This window comes from Lutra lutra, chromosome 5 (assembly GCF_902655055.1).
Source record: "Lutra lutra chromosome 5, mLutLut1.2, whole genome shotgun sequence".
Taxonomy (NCBI): domain Eukaryota; kingdom Metazoa; phylum Chordata; class Mammalia; order Carnivora; family Mustelidae; genus Lutra; species Lutra lutra.
The window spans coordinates 33,167,350-33,189,697 of NC_062282.1; the positions used below are offsets into that span (position 1 = coordinate 33,167,350).

Below are 22,348 nucleotides of genomic sequence, written 5' to 3' on the forward strand. Positions count from 1 at the left end.
AGAAAGAAACAGCAAAATGGAGTCACTTGGGCTAAGATTCATGTCAGCAAACAAATCCTTAATGCCTCACCTAAATGCAGTTCTTGATTGCCTCTCCCAAGAAAGTGACCTTTAATCAGCCATAGGGAATTATCTGGTCAGCACTAGTGAGGCCTGATCAACACTTGCCTTCCCTCAAAGGAAGGTGACCTTGCTTGAAATAATCCACTCTTTTCAGAAACTTCCTTGCTCTGCATCCTTCTGCCCATAAAAGTCTTCCATTTTGTATAGATCCTTGGAGCTCATTTCTACCTGCTAGATGGGATGCTGCCTGATTCACAAATCATTGAATAAAGCCAATTAGATCTTAACTTATTCAGTTGAATTTTGTTTTTTAGCAATGTAAATAAATTGTTTTACCTCATGAGTTCTGTGAGCCATTCTAGCAAATAAAGCAAAGAGGAGGGGGTCCTGAAAACCTCGTAGGTGTCAGAATCACAGGTGATATTTGGTCTTGTGATTAGCATCAGAGAGGTCTGGTCTTGTGGGACTGAGCCCTGAACCTGTGGCATTAACTGAGTTAAACTGCAGGACACCCAGTTGGTGTCACAGAGATTGACTTGGGGGAAAACACCTACACTTCTGGTGTCAGAGCACTGTGAGAAGGGTGATCATGTGAGAGGAAAAGAGGTACACAGGCGGTGAACTGGTATGTGAATTGTACCTCAATAAAGCTGTTAAAAAAAAATACGTGGTTCCTGTGGGTTTTGTAAGATGCACCTCATACTCAAATAGCTACAAACACAATTTGAGGTTCATTCTCATCCCTACTTGAATTCGTATCAATGGATATTTGAGGGAGAAAGCATTAGGAGTTGGTCAGGGAAAAATGTTCCAAACTACTTATGGGAGCATGACAAACACGGGTGTTTTCAGACTCATTCATTTTTGTTTTCTGAGTTGAGAGGGATCGATGACGTTAAAAAAAAACTGCTGACCTTATATGTGTTCTACAATGTACTTATGACTTTGTCAAACAAGAAAGGGCTTGAGAAAAATGGCTCCTAGGTCATAAGGAATTTATGAAGGTAGCAGAGAGCCCAAAGATAGTTTTCTGGAGGTGGCTTTGTCAGGGCACGCCTGAGGAGTCTGTCAGCAATTAAGTCAACTGCGTTGCAATTTTCAACTTTATTCTTTCTTCTCTCCTCTGTGGTATTTAAGTTAAGTTTAAATATTTTGGTCTTTCAAATATATTATGGTCTTTCATATTTTAAGTTTTTAAAGTGTTTTTAAAATCTAATTTGGCTTTATACATCATATTTTATGACTTTTAAAATTTCATTTAAAATTACACACACACATACACACACATAAATCTGCATGTGTGTGCCTCTATGTATATGTGTGTATGCATTTGTACCTTGGTTGAGCCTGAGAAAAAACAAATGGCATGCTGTTATTGCCTGATTCTTGCTTTAGGTTTAAGACCTGGTGACTGGCACTGGCAATCTAAGAACGTTGGTTGTCTTGTTAAATTCTTTCTTGGAGAGATGCTACTTAAAAAGAGGGACAGCTACCCAGGAGGCTACAGTTTTTGGGTAGAAATGTGCTAGAGAGGGGGGCAGAGATTCTAAGGTTAGCAGATTAGAAAGAATTCCAGTAAGCAGCTCTTAAAATTCTCAGTCCCTGGAGAGGCGGGGAGAGGACTGGCTGTCCCTGAGCCAGCAGGTTTTGCTCATTTCTGAGAAACCTTGGGATAACAACTCTGGTTGGCAGAGGGCCACATGGTCCTTCTGCCAAAGTACACATAGCATGTGGTCCTCCCCATCTGTAACTCTAGAAGCTAGATCTGTTGAGCAAGGGATGAGTTTGTAATGTCACCCCTCATCAATCAGAACATTAGGAAATGTGATTATCAGTGGGAATTTTGAACTGAGGTTTTCTTCCAGGGAAACCATTTCTGTCCATTGATAAGAAGATGCTGTTGGAACATTCTCATTGAAATCAACTCTAATTAGGAATTCTTAGGACAGAACTTCAAATCCATTTGTAGTCATCCAACATACAGTTGAGGAAACTGCATTTCTGTCTGATTACTGGCCCATTCAAGACCGAGCCCCAGGAATCCACCCGGCACCAGCTGGCCTGATTCACTGCAGAGCTGTCAGAAGGATAGATGGGAATGGAAACAAGCGATGTTTATGAACTGCGCCTAACATTGCCAAGTACAGACTAAGGGTGAAAATGCCGAGTTCTTTTATTCCCCATGAGTGAGGATCCTGGCCACATGCTACCTGAGCGGGGCAGCCATGTGTGGGAGAAAGGGCTGATGGGAGTCATGAGGTTACTGAGGAAAGCCGACAAACATGGGTCTCATCCCTTCACTGCTGCTTCCAGCTCATTCCTCCTGAGATGCCTTTACTCCCGCCAATGACGAAGAGACATCACTTACCCAGCACCCATCAGCTGTACGCTGGGGATGGGAAGATGCTGCTTCTTCCCCGGGCACACTGATTTTATTCTTCCACAGTCCCTTTCATCTGAATTGTCCCCACAGTCATTTTCTCCGTTGCATTCTAACTTGCTGGCAATGCAGCGGCCTGGTCAAGGAAAGCAAACAACGTTAACGACACGCTTGATTATTTGAGAAGGTATTTATTGATTTGAAGCAAGTTAGTGCTTTAAATGTCAAGGGAGAGTGGTGAGGGAAAGTTCTCATTATTTTTTATACAGATTTAGGAAATATGGAAATGGATGCCAAACTGATATTTTCCCCTTATTTTTGTAGGATAACAAGAGTCATTGTAGAATTATTTAGTCACCATTGGGCTGCTTGTCTTAAATAAGAGAGGTAATTCTAGAATCCCATTCCCATTACAGTGAGCTTGCTGCATAAATCATATTCTGTAGGAGAAAATCAACAGTAGTTTCAGACTTTTGTTTTGATTCAGTACAACAAAATCAAGGTCACTGTTTTTTTTTTTTAATTATTTTTATTAGAATATAATGAATTATTTGCCCCAGGGGTACAGGTCTGTGAATCACCAGGCTTACACATTTCACAGCACTCACCATAGTACATGTCACTATTTTTATTTAGAAAAAAAAAACCCTATAATTTAATATATATATACACACACACACATACACATGTACACATGATACTATCACTATATCTCTAAAATTTTCTGTTGAGTAAAAGAAGCCAGACACATAAGAGTCATGCTATATGATTTTTTTAAAATCTTGTGTTCTAGGACATAAAATTTATTTTATGTAATTGTTTTTTGAACAAGTTAAAAAGAAACAATTTTTTTAAACTACTATGTACTACAGTGTTAGGTACCAGGTTAAGTGAGTGAATTTACAAAATAACACCAAGCCCATTTACTTGGATAATTCCCTTCCTTTTTAAATTTGCTGAATTTCATAAAGATCCTTAGGATCAATGGATATTGATAAATTGCAGAAATTGAAATGACTTATGTACAGTGACAGCCCCTCTCCTGTCCCTCAGCCTCTTGTTATAATCAGAGATGCTGGCATCTGTACAATTATGTACAGGTCTCCCTGACAAGGAGACTGAATTAAATGTTCTACTCAAGATTATTGGGTTAAGTACTCTAAGTTGTGATTAACATCTCACTGCAGCTATGCATTACTAACTAACTGAAATGCTTGGAGAAATTGGGTATTCTGTTGAATTAAATTTTTTTATTAATAGAAATTTTCCCAGAAAGCAGTTAGTTTCAAACCTTTTGGTAAATAGGGGAGCCTGGGGGGCTCAGTCATTGAGCGTCTGCCTTCGGTTCAGGTCATGATCCCAGGGTCCTGGGATGGAGCCCTGCATTGGGCTCTCCCCCTTGGTGGTGAGCCTGCTTCTCCCTCTCCCTCTGCCTGCTGTTCCCCCTACTTGTGCTCTCTCTCTTTGTGTCAAGTAAATAAATAAAAAATCTTAAAAAAAATATTTTGGTAAATAATCTTCATTAAGAAGGTAGAGAAAAACGAAAGTAACTAAGGTTCCTTCTTTAATTATTCAAAATTTTGTATTGTATCTAGACCATAATTATAAAGAATTATAGTTATATGAGCACCATGGTCAAACAAGACTGAATATATTGAGGGAATTGGATGTCTGTGAGTCCAAAGATAAAACCTGAAAGATGGTCTGTTTTTAAAATAGCACATCTCTCTAGTGTTTGTTTGCTTGCTTTTTTAAGGGCAGAAAAGAATGTGTAATTTAGTTTGAAATATAGATGCTTTTTCCAAAGGAAGAAAAACAATGAATATCACATTTTTAAAAAGTTTTGATACCCTTACTTATAAATTTGAGCAACTCTAAGTTTTGATACTGTTGCACTTTAATAAAAAGGAAATCCCATTTTATCAGGAAGAGGTAGGGTCATACGTGCAAGGTATAGTTCTCATTAGCCTAGCTTTGTGAGCAACGTACCAGATATGCTTGAATATAAGAATTTCAATGGACTTAGTACTTTTGGAGATATGGAAGAGGACCTATTAGCAAGGGTAGGGATGAAGGCAAGAGGACTTCTTCTGAAGGATGTTTAGGAATGGGTGGCAAGAGTGATATTGGTCTGATAGGACACATCTGAGAATGGTTCCTGGCCACAGAAACTCAATGGAATAAGAAATACAAGGGGAGGGATCTAGAAAGCTGTAAATATATCCCATACGGGAGAAGGAATGGGAAAGGTGAAGAAGGGTAGTTTGGATAGTGCAGGATTTACAGAATTCAGCATGCTTTAGCCAATGCATGCATTATATGTACTTATATCTGGAGCTATGTATCATTTAGAAACTGTACATGTTTTTCCCATTACTTGAACTGCTTTGTGTTACTGCAATGGTATAGTATATGTATAAGGAGCTACAAATTCTCTAGTCTTTATGATTAAAATTAGGACTTTGAGAAAGGAGTTGGCATAGTGCACGTGGGGATTATTAGCCTTATGGGTAATTCTCAAAGATCCATGTATGCATTTAAATCACAAATTTAGTCTGGGGAACCAGAACAGTAATCATGAGGGAGGAAGAGGAAGAGAGAAACTCTCTTTAGGATAAATGGTTCTTATTAATTGAGGGCCAAACATCCTACTGAGCCAAATAATGGTCCATCCAACCTTTAATGCCTTTTGAGAGTGGCATTAATGGGTGATTTTAGAGGAGCAAAGTAGTCTATAATCTTCAGTGGAATACTGAACAATCAATAGATCATGGCAGCACCCAGTCAAAATGGATGCCAACCACATCTGTGCCAGGGATCAACTACTTAGTGGCTGGATCACGGGAAGATCTACGGTTTCCTGGTGAAGGGATCTGGACAGCAGAGCAGAAGTCACTAAGAGAGCTCAGGATAGCAGCTACTTAACACACATTGCATACACATTTCAATAGTCAGTTTTTTTTTTTTTTTCTTAATCACTTGCTGTGGATATATTGCTGATGAACTAGAGTCACCTGTCCTTACACCACTAGCTTTCCTTAAGATGCTCATTATGAATGGTTGGGCTATGGATGTATCTAGAGCCTTCTCAAACTTATGAATATTTTTGGTTAACAAAACCCTTCTGTAGTAAATTTCACAGATTTAACATCCATTGTATGTGTTCTTTCTGGTAATTGGTCCCAAAACTATTCTTCAAGCTTCCAATAGTTGCCCTCAGTTCTAAACCTTTATCTTCATATTCTGGATTTAATCCACTCAGCCATTGCCAGTAAGACTGTTTGCATAGTTCCTCTTTTTTCAGCTTTTGACATGACCTTATGCATGTAACTATGAAATGTAGCCACCCATGGGCCACCATCATATCCTGGGTTTGGGGGCCACAGAGGGAAAATCCTGACACCAGCATTCCCATCTGACTTTCAGCAAAAGTTGGCATAGCTGAAGGCAGGAAGCAGGAGCAAGAGGAGAGAAACAATACGCCTAAGGTCTGCAGTCAATTTTATTATGGAATTTGAAATCTGCTGTTTAGCTATAAATACTTTACTTTTCATTGTATTCCAGAGTATACAAAAATGGTATGAATTTTATTCATCTGAGTTCCAATTTTAACATCAAATTGACTATTTGGAGAAGAGGTTAGTGACCAATGGCTGAAGGCAGAAAGCAGGGCCCAACCTCACCCGCTGCCTGTTTTTGTATGGAACATGTGATGGGAACACAGCCATGCCCACTTGTTGATAGACTGTCTGTGGCAGCTTTGAAGCTATAGGGCCAGATTTGAGCAGTTGCTATAAAGAACGTATGGCCAAAAAGCCTAAAAGTTTGCAGAAATCAGATTTAGAGAGTTCAAAATGGTGGTAATAAGCAAGAGAATACATATGATTAAGTAGTATATTCAGGTATATTCATTCATAATCTAATAAAATGTAAATATCTGAATGAGTAATGACTTGAAGGGAGTGTTGCCACTGTTTAAAGCATTTTCAATCTTCCCTTTGGAATTACCTTTGGAACCATTCAATGGACCACCCAAGAAAGTCTGTTACATTATCTCTAGCTATTTCCTTGACATAATATCTTAATCTTAATATTCTCATCTTAGTAAATGATACTGAATATCTTTTAAATCTGTCACTCCTTTTCAGCTGCTGGTTCTGATTACAGGTTTGTACTTATTAATAGCTGATATTTACCAGTGTCTGCCTTTTCTTCTTTTTCCTGTTGCTTTTGCATCATCCTTCTTTATCACAGTGTAGGGACCTGAGCACCAATAGCAATTGGATCAGGTACATTGTCAAGATGATTATAGCTTGAAAGCTATAATTTCATACATGAATGGCTTGGCAATTGGTACCATAACACCTTTGTCTCCCTATACTTAACATAAGGTGGGACTTCTCTGTCATGGCTTTGAGTGGTAGTCAGCTAAAATGACTTTATCTAGTCAAGTCATTTTTTTACTGGAGACTGGACATCTTCTAGTGTACATTACCACTGTCACAGCGGAACTTATTCCTGCAGTCGACCTCTTCAATTTTGCAGAGCTTAGATGGAATGCATGGTCGAAAAGTCACCAGGGGCTCAGTACATGGTTGTCCTCCAAACTGACCAGGGCGCAAGATGGATCTAACCTTAAACTGAAAGGAAAGTAGAGAAAGGTGAGGCACTTGGAAGCAGGGTCAAAGCCAAAATGTATCTAAGAAAACTGGACTTCTTAATCATCACAGTGACTCTTCCTCCAGCAATGTTTCCTAAATTAACTAATGAGTTTTCCAATTCTATTATTGTGTGCCCTTAGAGAAGTCAGCACCTCTCTGGGCCTCAGTTTTCTAAACTGTAAAATGAGAAAGCAGGACAATAGATTTCTAAGACTTTGTACACTGAAACCATATGAAAATAAATTAAATCAAATGCACAAATATTTGCTGAGTATCCTGCATGCAGAATATCTTCCAAGTAGTAACAATAGCACTTTTAAAGATTTATTTACTTATTTGAGAGAGAGAGAGAGAAAGCACAAGCATAGAGAGCAGAGGGAGACAGCAAATTTCAAGCAGACTCTGTGAGTGCAGAGCCTGACGTGGGCCTGGAGCCCATGACCTTGAGATCATGACCTGACCTGAAACCAAGAGTCAGAGACTTAACTGACTGCACCACCCAGGTGCCCCACAATAGCACTTTCATATTCAGAGGGAGTGTGAAGTGATCAATTTGAAAGGATTCGGGGGTTCTTCTGTGTGAGGAAGTCAGCATGGAAACCAGGGTTGACATATTCTCCACATTTTAAAGGATTTTAAAATGTGAGTAGTAAAACAGGGAGTCAGAGAAGGATAGGAATAGGACAGGATCAAAAAGTACTGACTTGGGGCGCCTGGGTGGCTCAGTGGGTTAAAGCCTCTGCCTTCGGCTCAGGTCATGATCCCAGGGTCCTGAGATCGAGCCCCGTATCAGGCTCTCTGCTTGGCCGGGAGCCTGCTTCCCTTCCTCTCTCTCTGCCTCTCTCTCTGCCTACTTGTGATCTCTGTCTGTCAAATAAATAAATAAAATTTTAAAAAAAAGTACTGACTTTGAAGTCAGAAAAATCCAAGTTCAAAATATAGCACTCTATTCATCAGAGGTACATTCTTGGGAAAATTACTGATTCCCCAATGAGTTATAAATTCCCCATCTGTCAATGGGGTAGGAGAACACACTCTGATGTGAAGTTTGAATAAGAGGATATAAGGGCTTAGAACAGTTTCCCTCTGAGTGGGTGCTCCATAAATCAGTTCCTCTTTTCCCCCTAATGTGTGAATGCTCAGCACTGCTGTGATGACTATAGTTTATGTGGGCCAATGCCCTCATAGGAATGAGTTAAGGTGAGTAAACATTACAGCTTGGAAAAATAAACAAATCGAGGGACTTTTCTGTGTGGAGAGGGAAATTAGAGGAAGGGTCAGGAGTCAGTCATTTGATTAATATCTTTACTTTTTGTCTGATTTTAAACCTTGGACTGAAATCCCCACTTTCTAGCATCTGCTTTTACTTTCTGAGCTCCTTTCTGAGCTCCTTTTGGAGCTCATATGATAGTAAAACATGTAAATGAGTCCTCTTCCCCCTACTCCCAACAACAACAACAACAAAAAAAAAAATTGCTAAATGGAATTTTCCCTCAGTGGAAGCTGGGATTGTTTATTTTCAGAAATTGAAGAAATTGAGCATTCCTGCCAAGTTTTCCAAGTCTTTCATTGTGATTAGGATTTCCAGAAGATGCCCATGGGTCACCTACCTGCTTTTCAACACAAGGGTCGCAGTCTGACCACGGTCCATAATCTCCCAGGAGGCAGTTGATAGGACAGTGTTGCCAGTTACATTCTCTGGTCTCCAGTTTTTTGCAAATCTGGTCACAAAAGTTACCCACATAGTACTGATCAACCACTATTTTTCTGTCATAGTAAGGAGAAAGCTGTTTAGAATGAATATATTCACTGTGGTTCCAGCCCCATAAGAAAAATATCATTGAATATTAACCACAATGAGTAAAAGAAAGTTTTTCTTTTATTATTATTATTATATTATTATTATTATTATTAACATATAATGTATTATTTGCTTCAGGGGTACAGGTCTGTGATTCATCAGTCTCACACAAGTCACAGCACTGTCCATAGCACATACCCTCCCCAATGTCCATCCCCCAGCCACCCCATCCATCCCACCCTCTTTCACTCCAGCCGCCCTCAGTTTATTTCCTGAGATTAAGAGTCTCTTATGGTTTGTCTCCCTCTCTGATTTCATCTTGTTTCATTTTTCCCTCCCTTCTCCTATGATCCTCTGTCTTGTTTCTCAAATTCCTCATACAGTGAGATTATACGATAATTGTCTTTCTTTGATTGACTTATTTCGCTTAGCATAATACCCTCTAGTTCCATCCACATCTTGGCAAATAGGAAGATTTTATTTTTTGATTGCTGCATAATATTCCATTGTATATATACCACATCTTTTTAACCCATTCATCTGTTAGTGGACATCTAGGCTCAGAAAGAAGGTTTTCATGGGAAATCAGGCAGGTTGGTGTCTGTGCAGTTCTTACCACTTAATGGAACTTGGGACTGGATTCATAATTTGTGTGGCACAGGGCAAAATGAGCATGAGGGGCCTCTTGTTAAAAAATTATTAAAAATTTTAAGACACTACTGGCAGAGCATTAAGCCAAGCATGGAGCCCTTCTTGGTGTGGTCTTATGTGACTGCATAGGTCACATATCCATGAAACTGGCCCTCGGGGAATTCCTGGAAGGGACTGGATGGAAAAGAAAAGAAAAAAATTCCTGCAAATTTCTTAAAATATGACAACACTGTTTGGTAAGTATCATGATTAAGACAGAGTCAGAGTACTATGGGGTCAAAGATTCAAAGAGAAAATAATAGAGGAGATACATCTTGAAAAATTCATGTGACTCCTCTAGGCACCAAAGGGAAGGCACGTGAAAGGGAAGGGGTATGCCAAGATTAGAGGTGGAGGAGCATGACATATTCCTGGTAGGGCTTATGGGATGGGCCAGGGCATTGCTGGCTAAGAGGAGTCTGAATGATTGCTGTGTTTTATTTGGTGGGCAATAGAAAGCTATGGAGGTTCTTTTGAGGGAAGGAGTCTGAAAATCTTTAACATACTTGGTGGATGGTTTATTGAGGGAGTCAGCTGGTGTCAGCTGGTGATTTTAATGAGACTTGTACTGAGCATGTAAAAATGTTTTTCTATAATAGGTCTCTAAAAAGCTATAATAATTAAAACACATTAAATATATGTTTTTATTCCCAAGTTATGTGAGCATCTCTATGCAACAGAGACATCTAACAGAGTTAAAGAAGCTATGGGGGATAAGTAGGGTGAATCCATGAGAAGACTGAATTATTAAATGTTATCAAGTAAACACGTTCTCTTCCCTTCTTATACTTGCCAACAATCAAGCTAATAGCTAATAGTGCTGCTCAATTGAGGTCGTGTTAGACTCAGTTTAATGAGTAGAAAATTCTCTATAATTAACTCACTAACTGTAGGCAAGCAGAGTTATACACTGCAAAAAGGCTTGAGTAGTAATTCTTAGTAAGTTAAATAGTCAACAGAAAATATTGCACATATTCTTAATTAAAGTTCTTTGAAGCTCCTTGATTTTATGGAGTGAACCAACATAGACTGCATTTCAACCTTATGTGGAAAAGACTTAAATTCCATCCAAATCAAATTCTATGATTTCTTACTTTGATACACACACACACACACACATATTTCCCCTCCCTCCTTTGCTTAGTGTGGCATTTTTGATATTACTAAGTCTATCTGTGAGGTTTCCTGTGACACAAAGACAATCTACAGAGCTCACGCCACCTTTGTCTGCTCTGGATTCCATAATTGCAGCTTTTTGAGCAGGGGGACCACTGACTCCATGGGTAGTGATCACAGTAACAGGGTTGGCACTTGTCAATCAGAGCACTCAGGAGGATGAAATACAAGATGGAGTGTCCAGCCATGCCTTGAAAGCCTCTAAGCCCTGAAGAGGAATTATAGAATACATATCAAATACTTGTTGAGAGTAAAACTTTACAAACCATTCTCAGTTAAGAAATCAAATACGATGTTAGGAAACAGTTGCATTTCCCTGCCTTCCTTAAGGCTGGTTAATACCTATAAATTTACATACTCATGACAACAAATCCTACTTTTACATATTTTTTCAGTGAATGTTCCCAGAGTTACAACTCTCAGTTCTAGTAAGTTTCTCCAAACTGTTTGGGATAGGCTCTAAGACAAAGTACTACAGTATATGTTTGTAGCACATTTCATTCCAAAATGGAAATTCTTATGTAATCTTAACACTTTTCTTTTAAAAAAATTAAAAAAAGATTTATGTATTTGAGAGAGAGAGAGAGAGCACACGAGTGGGAGGAGGAGCACAGAGGGAGGGAGAGGGACAAGCCGACTCTGCGCTGAGCGTTGGAGCCCATTGCCAGGCTCCGTGTGAGGCTCCATGTGGGGCTTGACCTCATGACTCAAGATCATGACCTGAGCTGAAATTGAGAGTTGGACGCACAACCAGCTGAGCCACCCAGGCACCCTTACCTTACATTTTTTGAAACAGTTGCTCATTTTCGTGGACAATACCCTTGATTACATTGCAGTTTTTCATACTTTTCAGGGACTGGGGAAGGAGTTTGGAGCATTTTTCTGGAAGCTCTATTTAGTTCCCTGGTATCCTAGAAACTGCTAATGAGAAAGTTCAATGCCCAAGTATATCTACTTATGGAGTCATAGAAGTTAGAGCTGAAATGAACCTTGAGATGTCCAGGTTAAACCCCCTCCTTTTATGAATGATGAAACTGGGGCTTAAGGTCGGGAAATAATGTTGAGGCTTCCTGACAACTAAGCGTCCAGGACTCTTCATTCTTGGATGAGGTGCATTCCTTCATTGAATTTCTGATCATACTAATGATTGCATTACTGCAGCATCTAGATGCCTTGAACTCTGCTCCAACTCTCCCCGTGCCCCCACACACAGGCCACAAGAGGATTTCATCCCGACGAAGCTGAATGCCAGAGAAAACTTCGACCAGCTGTTCTCCTCTGTGTGCTATGGAGCCTTGGGGATCTGTGAGCAATGAAAGGAATTTGCAAAACTACCTCTGTCCCCACTGTTGCTATTTTGATCCTTTTATCTCTAACGAAACATGCAACATGATTAAATATATAGAGAAAATGCTGCTGTAATTAATAGAGTAACTTTCATTTAAAGAGATAAAACCCCATTCACTTAATTTTTTCTTCCTTTTTTTTTTAAAGATTTATTTATTTATTTTAGAGTGGCAGGGGGTGAGGGGAGCTGAGGGAGAGGGACATGGGGCTCCATCCCACAACCTTGAGATTATGACCTGAGCTAAAACCAAGAGTTGGACACTTAACTGACTGAGTTACCCAGAAGGCCCACCATTCACTTAATTTCTGTGTCTCAGTTTCATTATCTATAAAACAGCGGTTACACTCTACCTTCTTCATAAGGCTTTTGTTAGAATTCAGTAAGAAAATTCATGCAAAGTGCTTAGAACAATCCTTGGCATGGAATCATCACTCAATAAAAATTAGTTTCACAAGTTAGTAATAACATTTAAAAGTGTTACAGGTTTAATTGTAGCTGTTGCTCATGCATTTTTCAAAATCAGGGGCTCCTCTATTGAAGTAAGGATCATATGAAGGCCAAAAATATGTTTAGATATTAAATAAGGCTATTCACATTCAAAAAGATTGAGAAATATGGTGTTAATTGCTTTTCATCTTACAAATAAAATCAGATCTCTGACCATTTTATTTGAAATTGCAATTTCCCACCAGTGTTTCCTATGCCCTTTCCCTGCTTTATTTTTCTTTGTTATATATCCCCTTTTGATATATAAATGACTACTTAAGTTTAAATAAATAGCTCCTCTTCCCTCTTTCCTTCTTCATTAGACTATAAACACAGTGGTGCCTGATCTCTTTTGTCTGTTTTATTCATTTCAGCATTTAGAAGAATGAGAGCAAGCATAGCATATAATGAATAAATATTTTTGAATTGAGTCTAGGAAATATTTTGGAAATGGGTTTTTACGACATATGAATACCATAACATGAGTCCGTAATTACAGCCACTTTTGTAATACTATTCTTAAAATTTCTGCCAAATTAAGAATATTTCATAGACTTTAGAAATTGTCTCCCACTTTTTTAGCAAGACTGATAGTTTGCAGTATAACTTAGCTTTGTTATAATAGTTGACTGAAATTAAAAAAACTACAACTTTTGAGATTCAGAATTCTTTTTAAAACACCTGTAATTTAGTTAGTCCACCTCTATTTCTTTGATAACATTTATTAAGTTCTAAACTGTATCAAGATGTATGAAGAAGAAAAAAAAAGATGTATGAAGAAGAAAATTAAGATGGCTTATAATTTAATCAACCAGAAGATTTCTGCTGACATTCAAAAAAAGTTAAAATAACACATGCCTATATTTGAAATTTTTAAACAGAACACAAGGAAAAAATATAAGGCTGGAGTTCTCTTCTACTTGTAGCCAGAAAACACATCATCACATAATCAGCCTAATACACTTTGAAGATCTTTCGTATTGATGGATGCATACTTACTTCATCCTTTCAATGGCTGCATAGTTTATACCATATGGATGTATTACATCGGATTTAACTATTATTCTAATTTTAAAAATTCAGTATATACACACACACTACAATAAACATCTTTGTATTATATCTTCGTATACTTTTGTTGTATATCCTTGGGATCAGTGTGTGTGTTCCCAGCAGTAGATGGCTTAGTCAAGGGATATGAAATTTAAAATATTAATAGGTATTGCCAAATAGCCCTACTGAAATATGGCTCCCTCAAATGTTTCAGAGGGTAACTTTCTGATTATATTTTAATGTGGTCATTTTATGTTTCATAGTTGTGGTTAAAAAAATACTTCAGAAAAAATCTTCATTCAAACCAAGAGTATGAGATCAAATATAAAAATTGTTTCTCCAATACGCTCAGACTTAGCAGCATTTCTTCTTAATAAATCAGTGAGATTTTTGCACTTCCCTGCCAACTCAGAGAAAAATGCTAGAATAAAAGCAACCCAAACCACTGAGCATGTGACTGAATGTCCTTCAATTTAAAATTGGAATTGACATACATTTGAGTATCCATTGTGTACTGCTACGAGTTAAGTGAGATGCAGAGAATAGAATCCGTTATCACTGCCTGGGGAGGGTAGACAGAAACTGAACATTCTTCCCAAGCTTTTTATCCAAGCTTTTTAAATGCAACTCATAGATAAGCCACTACTTATCTATAAACTGCTACTGCCCTGGGCTATTTGCATCATAAAAATTAAAGATTGCTGCACTTGCCTGCTGATCCATGCTCACTGATAACTCACCTTTCCTAGTTTTCCTGAGCAGAGCCATAGGACATTGAGACAAACGGTGTCCAGACAGAATTTAGCCTGTAATCAGACAGAATATCGTGTCTTAAACATCAGACCCAAGCTCCAGATTGGGTGGTTTTTCACTGGCTTCAGGGTTGGTTCAGGAGTTGAGGCTCCTAGACAATGTGACGTTTCCTGGTAAACAGTCACTAGACCAACCACCTCCCTACCCTCCAACCCCCCAAACTGGGATCTTCTCATATAGGAACTGCTAACAAGGAAGCCTAAACTGGAGAGGGTTTTGTTGTTGTTGTTTATTTATTTATTTATTTTTCTGATTAGATTTTGAAGAGATCGTTTTTTCCTCCAGGATAGCTCCTTCAATTGTAAAGAAAACGAACTCTTGAAGTATTTTGCTGAACCAGTATGTCGATGATTAGGGGAACTTGAATTACAAGAGATTACCAGTTCTCAGTTCTCAGCAAACAGTATCTGTTTCCATGTCCAAAAGCTTGAAAAGCATAGACAGACTTTATTCCAGCTAACAGCAAAAACTGCAAGAACAGAACCCTTACAAAATTATTCTGATCTCCTCTCTGGCTCTAAGTATTTTGAGGTGATTTAGAAAATGCTATAAATTAAAATGGTGACGTCAAAGCTTCTTGTTTGAGGAGATGCTAATAAAAGAACTCATTGGTATCTTCACCTTTTATAAGATTTGACTGTTAGGAGGATAATTTTCATTCAAATAAAGGTAACTATTTCTCTGATTTTGTTATTACCACAGCCCAGCATATATCAAATGTTTCCTTACTTATTAATTTTCAACATCTCTAGGCTTTTGGATATACCTACAATGACAGGTGGACATTTTAGCCATTACCATACAATTTTCTTAGAAACATGAAACAGAATAGGAAGAATCTTCTGTTGGGGTGTCATCATGGAAGGGCAGTGATTGTGCAGCTCTTTCGGACCCTAAAAATCAGTGATACCACTGAACCACTGAGGATAGATTTGTGAGCATTTAGAGAACTCTAGTGTAGAGTGAAGTCCATCTCATTCTGATCTGTCACCGTCTGGTGTACTTGCCTCACAGGAACCATCTGTCTATAGGGCCATTCGGCATAACTTACCCAACAGTTCAGAGGATGCTCTCATTTACCCCCAGCTGTAGGTACTTCCTTTCCATCTCCTTGTACATTTCTTGAATCTCTTTATTTTATATTATTTTTAAAATTCTGCACATGCCCCAGAATCTCAAGAAATGACATGTACTGTTGTTAGGACAGGTTGGGAAGTGCAGGCACATGACACATTTTTTGGTTAAAGGGTATGTTTGCTTTACTTGTTAACTCTAGTTTAACTCATAGAAAAAAAACTTGATCTCAGCAAGGGAGTTCTCGGGCGGGATAATTCTTTAAGAAACATGAACCTTTAGTTCTTTTGAGATTTAAGCAAAGTAGTTATTTCCTTTTTTAAGAGAAAGGCAAATAAATTGCTATAGTCTGAGTTGTTTATTTTCATGCACAAAAGGGTAAGGTTGTTGGAAACATGATCCTCAGCTTTGAAATATTAAGATTGTGAATGAAATCACTATATCAGTCATCTTTAAACAAAATCTTCGCTGCAGATGACTGAAAAACCAAAAGGTCCCTCCTCACAATGAAAACGGTTTACATGATAATCCAAACAAGCTTTCCCCCTCCTATTGCTAACACATGACCCTATCTTAGAGATCTAACAATACCTGCAGTGTTGTCAAAATAAACACTCTGTGGAAACTCTGGGTTTCACAAATGATTACTTCAATCAGCAGTAACCCTGAAACTCCAAGTGAGGTACTATACAGAGTCCTCAGTTTTCAATGATTTTTCCCATTAAAGGGATTGTAATAGGTATTGCTCTCGAAAAAGAAATCTCTGACTCCATTTTTAAAAACCATTTAGAATAAATTGCTCAAAATTGTCTTCCCCCAGACGCCTGGGTGGCTCAGTCATTAAGCATCTGCCTTCAGCTCAGGTCATGATATCAGGGTTCCAGCTCAGCATCCGGCTCCCTGATTGGCAGGAAGTCTGCTTCTCCCTCTCCCACACCCTCTGCTTGCATTCCCTCTCTCACTGTGTCTCTGTCAAGTAAATAAATAAAATATATTTTTTTAAATTTTGTTGGGGCGCCTCGGTGGCTCAGTTGGTCAAGCCACTGCCTTTGACTTGGGTCATGATCCTGCAGTTCCAATCCAGTCCCATTTCAGGCTTCCCCTGCTCTGCAGTGAGCCTGCTTCTCCCTTTCCTTCTGCCTGCCACTCCCCTTGATTGTGCCCTCTCTCTTTCTCTCTCTCTGTCAAATAAATAAATAAAATCTTTTAAAAAAATTGTCTTCCCCTTTAGGTATGAAAGATAAAATATCTATTGATTCTTTTTTTTTTTTTTTTTTTTGAGAGAGAGAGAGAGAGAGAGAGGGGAAAAAGAGAAGGGGGGAGGCAGAAGAAGAGGGAGAGAGAGAGAGAGAATCTTAATTCCATGCCCAGCCCCCATGTGGGGCTCCATCTCACAGCCCTAAGATCATGACCTGAGGTAAAGTCAAGAGTCGGGACACTTAACCAGCTGAGCTACCCAGGCACCCCCAAATATGTATTGATTCTTTTTTTTTTTCTGATTATAGAATATTCATTGAGGAAGACTTAGAAAATATGGAAAAGTGTGAAGAGGAAGATTAAAATCATTTTTAATAAGCAGACAATAATCACTCCAATATTCTAAGTAAATACTCATTCTTTTCAATATCGTACTAGAGATCCTATAGTATTACTTACAGACAACATGATTCTATGTGTAGAAAATTCAAAAGAATCTGTGGAGATATATTGAAATTAATAAATGAATTTATAAGATTACTGGATGTGGTTTATTATAGAAATGTTTATTATAGAAAAAATGTTTCTATAAACCAGCAAAAGCAAACAAACTGGAAAGATTTAAAACAGCCTCAGCAAGTGCACTCTTTACATCTGATGATGATTATACTTCTATGAGAGGTTCACAGTATAGTTTGAGGTGGGCTAATATGGATATTGTGCTAAGGTGAAGCAGGAAAAAAATAGTGCAATGAAAAAAGAATGTGGAGACTTCTATTTTCCTCTTGATTCTTTGGTAACCAACTATGTGTTCTTCAGCAAATCCCTTTACTTCATTGAAATTGTTTTCTCTTTTGAGAGTAAGTATTTTTCAAACTTATTTCTAAATATTTTCAAAAATATTAATTATATCTCTAATATGGAAAACAGCTAAAATAAATATTCCTCAAATAACTTGTATTTTCACTATGTGGTGGGAAATAACTATCTGAGCAGGTCTAAAGATTCTTGGAAGTACAGCAGGGAGACCACTGCTCCAAGGTGACATGCTTTAACATGCATGGCAGTAACTTATCCCACACGAGTCAGCTGGAACCAGAATACAGGAACCTGGTTCAGTCTGTTCGCTTTCTCCTGTACTGTGTTGAGACTTTAAATATTGAGATATCAGGCTAAGAAGGAAAACAGAGTGGTATGCTGAAGACCACCGTTGAAGACACTTTGGGGGTGTGGTACAGGAGTTTCACTGTTCAGTGTCTGGGAAGATAAACAGGAGAAAAAAATATATGGTGACTGGGCAAGAAAATACACCATTTAAGTATATACACTTCTTTATCTAGTTGGTTCTTTGAGGCCCTAAAATTAAATACATTTTTCCTATGGTCATTTGGAGCAAAGGGCAAATGCCAGCATTCATAACTTAGAGAGATAAAAGTCAGAAGGAAATAGGATGAGCTTAAGTAGGGTTGTTAAGTAATGTGGACAGAGAAATGAGAAGGTCATGTGTCATGGCACAGGAAAGCACAGGTGGTGAGAGATAAATGGGGTAAGGAGGAATGCTTGAGATGGAGTGCAAATAGCTGTGATTCAAATACTAGAGCTGACCTGGCATCAACAGAGAAGCTGGTAGCTTCTCAATGATGTTCATGGGTTCTCCATCTTGAGTCTCTATGGATGCCTAAATGACACATCCCACTCAAGGTCTTTTTCTAGAGTGGTTATTGGCAAACTAGAGCCAGGGAGGTGGATCTAGCTTGCTACCTATTTTGCAGATGAAGTTTTATTGGAAAAGAGTCACATAATTAGTCATTGTCGAAAGGTCTCTTTGTACTACAACAGTAGAGTCATTGCAAAAGACACTATACAGCCTGCAAAGACTAAAGTATTTACTATGTGGCCCCTTACAGAAAGTTTTCTGAACCCTGAAACCCAGAGGGAGAGATTTCTGGCCTGATCAATACAACCACAACTAGCTTTGAGAAGTAGAAGTAGAAATAGGTTTTTTGTTTTGTTTTGTTTTTTAACTGATGAATGGGTGATTATTCAAGCACTATGAACTGGTTGTGTGCAAAGATGCTTAGGTAGGCCTCTGTGCAAGAATCTGAGTGCTCTCTAAACGGTATTTGGACACATGATGCTGAGAAACAAAGCGCATTATGAAATTAACCAGCTGAACAGTTTCAGCAGCTGCAGGCCTTCTACAGTGTTGGCTGGTTGGGCTCCTGGGTGGCTCAGTGGGTTAAGCCTCTGCCTTCAGCTCAGGTCATGATCCCAGAGTCCTGGGATTGAGTCCTGCATTGGGTTCTTTGCTCAGCGGAGAGCCTGCTTCCTCCTCTCTCTCTGCCCGCCTCTCTGCCTACTTGTGATCTCTGTCTGTCAAATAAATAAATAAAATCTTTAAAAAAATAAAGTGTTGACTGGTGACACAGAATACATTTTTCAATAAAATGCTCCAAATCTGTATAAAACAGAAAGTTGCTACTGAGCTTAAATGTGTAGACTGACCAGCAGAAAATGCCTTTATCGTGAAGGAACAGAAGGGTGTAGAGGAAATTAGAGCCAGGACATGGAAAGTTGAAATGGAACGATTATAATTTTTCCACAAGGAGAATATGTATTCTGTTAAAAATCTTTACTCCTTTCTTAATGATAATAGATTCACAGTCAAATGATATTTTCTGCCAAGAAAATAACCCCAAAACATAAGATAATGAACAGTGGAAGCTGCTATCTGAAGGCTTTTTCATATGCTAACTATTCACATGCCAACTTATCATTATAGAAAAAATACTATAATTTCTTATTAGAGCCAAGGCTAATGACCCCATCTATTTTCTCAGCCCTTTCGAGTGCACTTTGTCAGTCCATGTGTGAGTAGATAAAGTAAAATTACAAATTGAATTATTTCACTCAGAGAATCAGAAATCAAGACTCTCAAATGGAGGAAAGAGAAGTTTGCTTTGGACCTCAGGCTACCACTCTCTTTTTGTCTTTTATTACTAAAATTATTTCAGGGACCATCTAAATTGACTATTTAATTTCTTAATGGCTCTTCTTCATTAACTTCACTCTTTGCAACTAGAGTTACAAATACAACAGCCTACCCAAAGTATTCACTCAGTAACCACCAGGAACCTCCTAACTGTCAAACCCAAGGACCACCTTTCAATCTGCTATTGGCTTCTCGGATATCTTACCATCCACGTTTTTCTCAGGAAATTCCTCTCTTTCTTCCTGTGGTTCTTTTCTTACTCCTTTCTGGAATTCTATCCTCAGTCTCTTTTCTTTCATCGGATATTTCATCTACGTCCACGGATTTATCCTTTACCTTTGTGTTGATTACTTCTTAGCCCACCGATCTGTGTACAACTGACCCTTGAACAACATGGGAATTAGGTATGTCGATCTCCCATGCAGTCAAAAATCTATGTATAACTTCCGAGGCCCTAAAAATGAAACGTCTACTATTGACTGGAAACCTTACTGATAACACAAATAATGAACACATATTTTGTATGTTGTATGTATTAGACAGTGTTTTCTTATAACGAAGTAAGTTGGAGGAAAAATGTTACTGACAAAATCATAAGGAAGAGAAAGGACATTTACAGTACTGTACTGTAAAAAAATCCACATAGAATGGACCCATGCAGTTGAAACCCATGCAGTTCAAAGGTCAACTATATTCAAGTGTTCACTAATAGTATCCAAACAGAACACCACATCACAGTGATGGCATCCTTTCTCCCCTACTTCCTCTATTCTACTGGAGGTTAAATCCTGTGCTGTACTCTCTGAAGTGTCTCTTGTCTATGCACTTTCATATTTTCTACCTCTTCCCCGTGTATATAGCCACAGCTCTGCTTCCATGAACGGATGAACTCAAAACTGGAAGATCCCTTCAGTGGTTTCCGTGGTGCTATTGTTCCTCCTAAACGACTCTTCCTGGTTAGTCCGTCTAGAGCTCACCTCTCAGTGGCACAACTCTACTCAGAATGTAGATGGTGCTCTTTTCTGAAGACCACTGAATTAGGAACAGAGTTCTAACGCCTGATATTTGAAACCCTGAACAATTTTGTCCTATATTACTGTTTTAGACTTACTTTCTCTCCTTCCTTTTGCACACTCTGTTAGCCAACCAAATTGGACAATTTGCTCAAAATGGGCTATGGAATCTCCTGACAGTGTTCTTCTTTCTTGAAACTTTTTCTTCCATAGTTTTGTATTCTGAAATATTAGTGTATTATGTATTTGTTCTTCAAGGGCCACTTCAAGTATATTTTCTTCTTAAACCTTTCTGTATTTCATGAACACTTTCACTCTTATGATCAGAAACTACATGATTCCTCTATCCTTTAAGCTTACATAACTTTTTTTTTTTTTAACCTCTTGTATGGAAGGTATTACTGCTAGGCCTTATGATTATTTACTTGCTGTATTATCACCTGCTCTCTCTTACTCCATGTGATATGTTCAAATTTCCTTAATAACAGAGACTGAATAATATAGTCATCTTTAAAACTGAGTAAAAAAGAAGTTAAATAAATGTTGATTGAATGGAGTTGTCCATACACAATGAATTTGCAAGAAAACTGCTGAATTTTTCATTATGTCTATACATATATGCCCTTAGCTAGAATCCCACTATGCAGGTTCTCATTAATCTGGCATAAGAGACAGCAGTCTTCCTACAGTAGAGGGCTTCAAAAATTGTTTTTACTTACATGGTTACTGACTTGTTGAGCAATGCATAATGATGTTATTAAATTGAGTAAACCCTTTGATGATTCTTTGGAATGCAAAGAAAATGAACTACTATTTAGACTCAATCTAAAACTCACTTAATATAGATAGGAATAGAAATATAGTTTGAGATAAAACAAGTCAAACCTCTGCAAGATTTTGCCCCTCCTAGGGTTATAGAGAAATCTGGACTTGGTTTTTAATTCAGGACTTTTGGAGAAAAGGCAAGAAAAAAAGTTACTGAGGTCAAAGGAGTCTTGCACAAATTCTTGAATTGGCTTCCTAGTTTGCTCCTTGTCTCATGTATCTTGAACACTATTACCAAGTTTTCGGTCTTAATCTGTTCTGGCTGCTGAAACAAAAATGCCATGGACTGAGTGGCTTCACAGCAGCAGAGATTAATTCTGCACAGTTCTGGAGGCTGGGAAGTCCAAGGTCAGGGTGCTGACAGATGCGAAATCTGGTGAGGGGCCAATTCCTGGTTCATAGACGACAGAAGGGGCAAGAGAGCTCTCCAAGATCTCTTTTATCTTTTAAGGCACTAATCCTATTCATTGGGCTCGGCTCTTACAACCTAATCACCACCCAAATCCCCACCTCCAAATGCCATCACACTGGGCATTAGGTTTCAACGTATGAATTTGGGGAGATGTAACCACTCACTCGAAATCTCCACCATAATGAAAATAACAGTTTAATATTTGGGGAGCATTTTATGGCTTGCTAAACACTTTTCAAAATGCCATAGGCTCAGTGATATCTATTTGCCCAATCAATATTATGATCAATACATAAATTGATCAAAATTAAGATCAATATATAAATACTCACCTAGCACCTGTTACAAACCAGATATTATGTTG

General features: G+C 38.3%; 1 protein-coding gene across 1 annotated transcript in view; it reads right to left on the reverse strand.

Moving 5' to 3' along the window:
* C6 (complement C6) overlaps positions 1–15,671 on the reverse strand; it is a 60,167-nt gene extending 44,496 nt beyond the window's left edge. The window contains exons 1-6 of the mRNA XM_047731130.1: positions 15,523–15,671; positions 14,399–14,464; positions 10,817–10,979; positions 8,715–8,871; positions 6,939–7,083; positions 2,432–2,579 (exon numbers count right to left, since the gene is read on the reverse strand). Coding sequence (XP_047587086.1) covers positions 2,432–2,579; positions 6,939–7,083; positions 8,715–8,871; positions 10,817–10,979; positions 14,399–14,426 — 641 coding nt within the window. The 5' untranslated portion in view covers positions 14,427–14,464; positions 15,523–15,671. The remainder of the gene's footprint in view (positions 1–2,431; positions 2,580–6,938; positions 7,084–8,714; positions 8,872–10,816; positions 10,980–14,398; positions 14,465–15,522) is intronic.
* Positions 15,672–22,348: the final 6,677 nt, after the last annotated feature.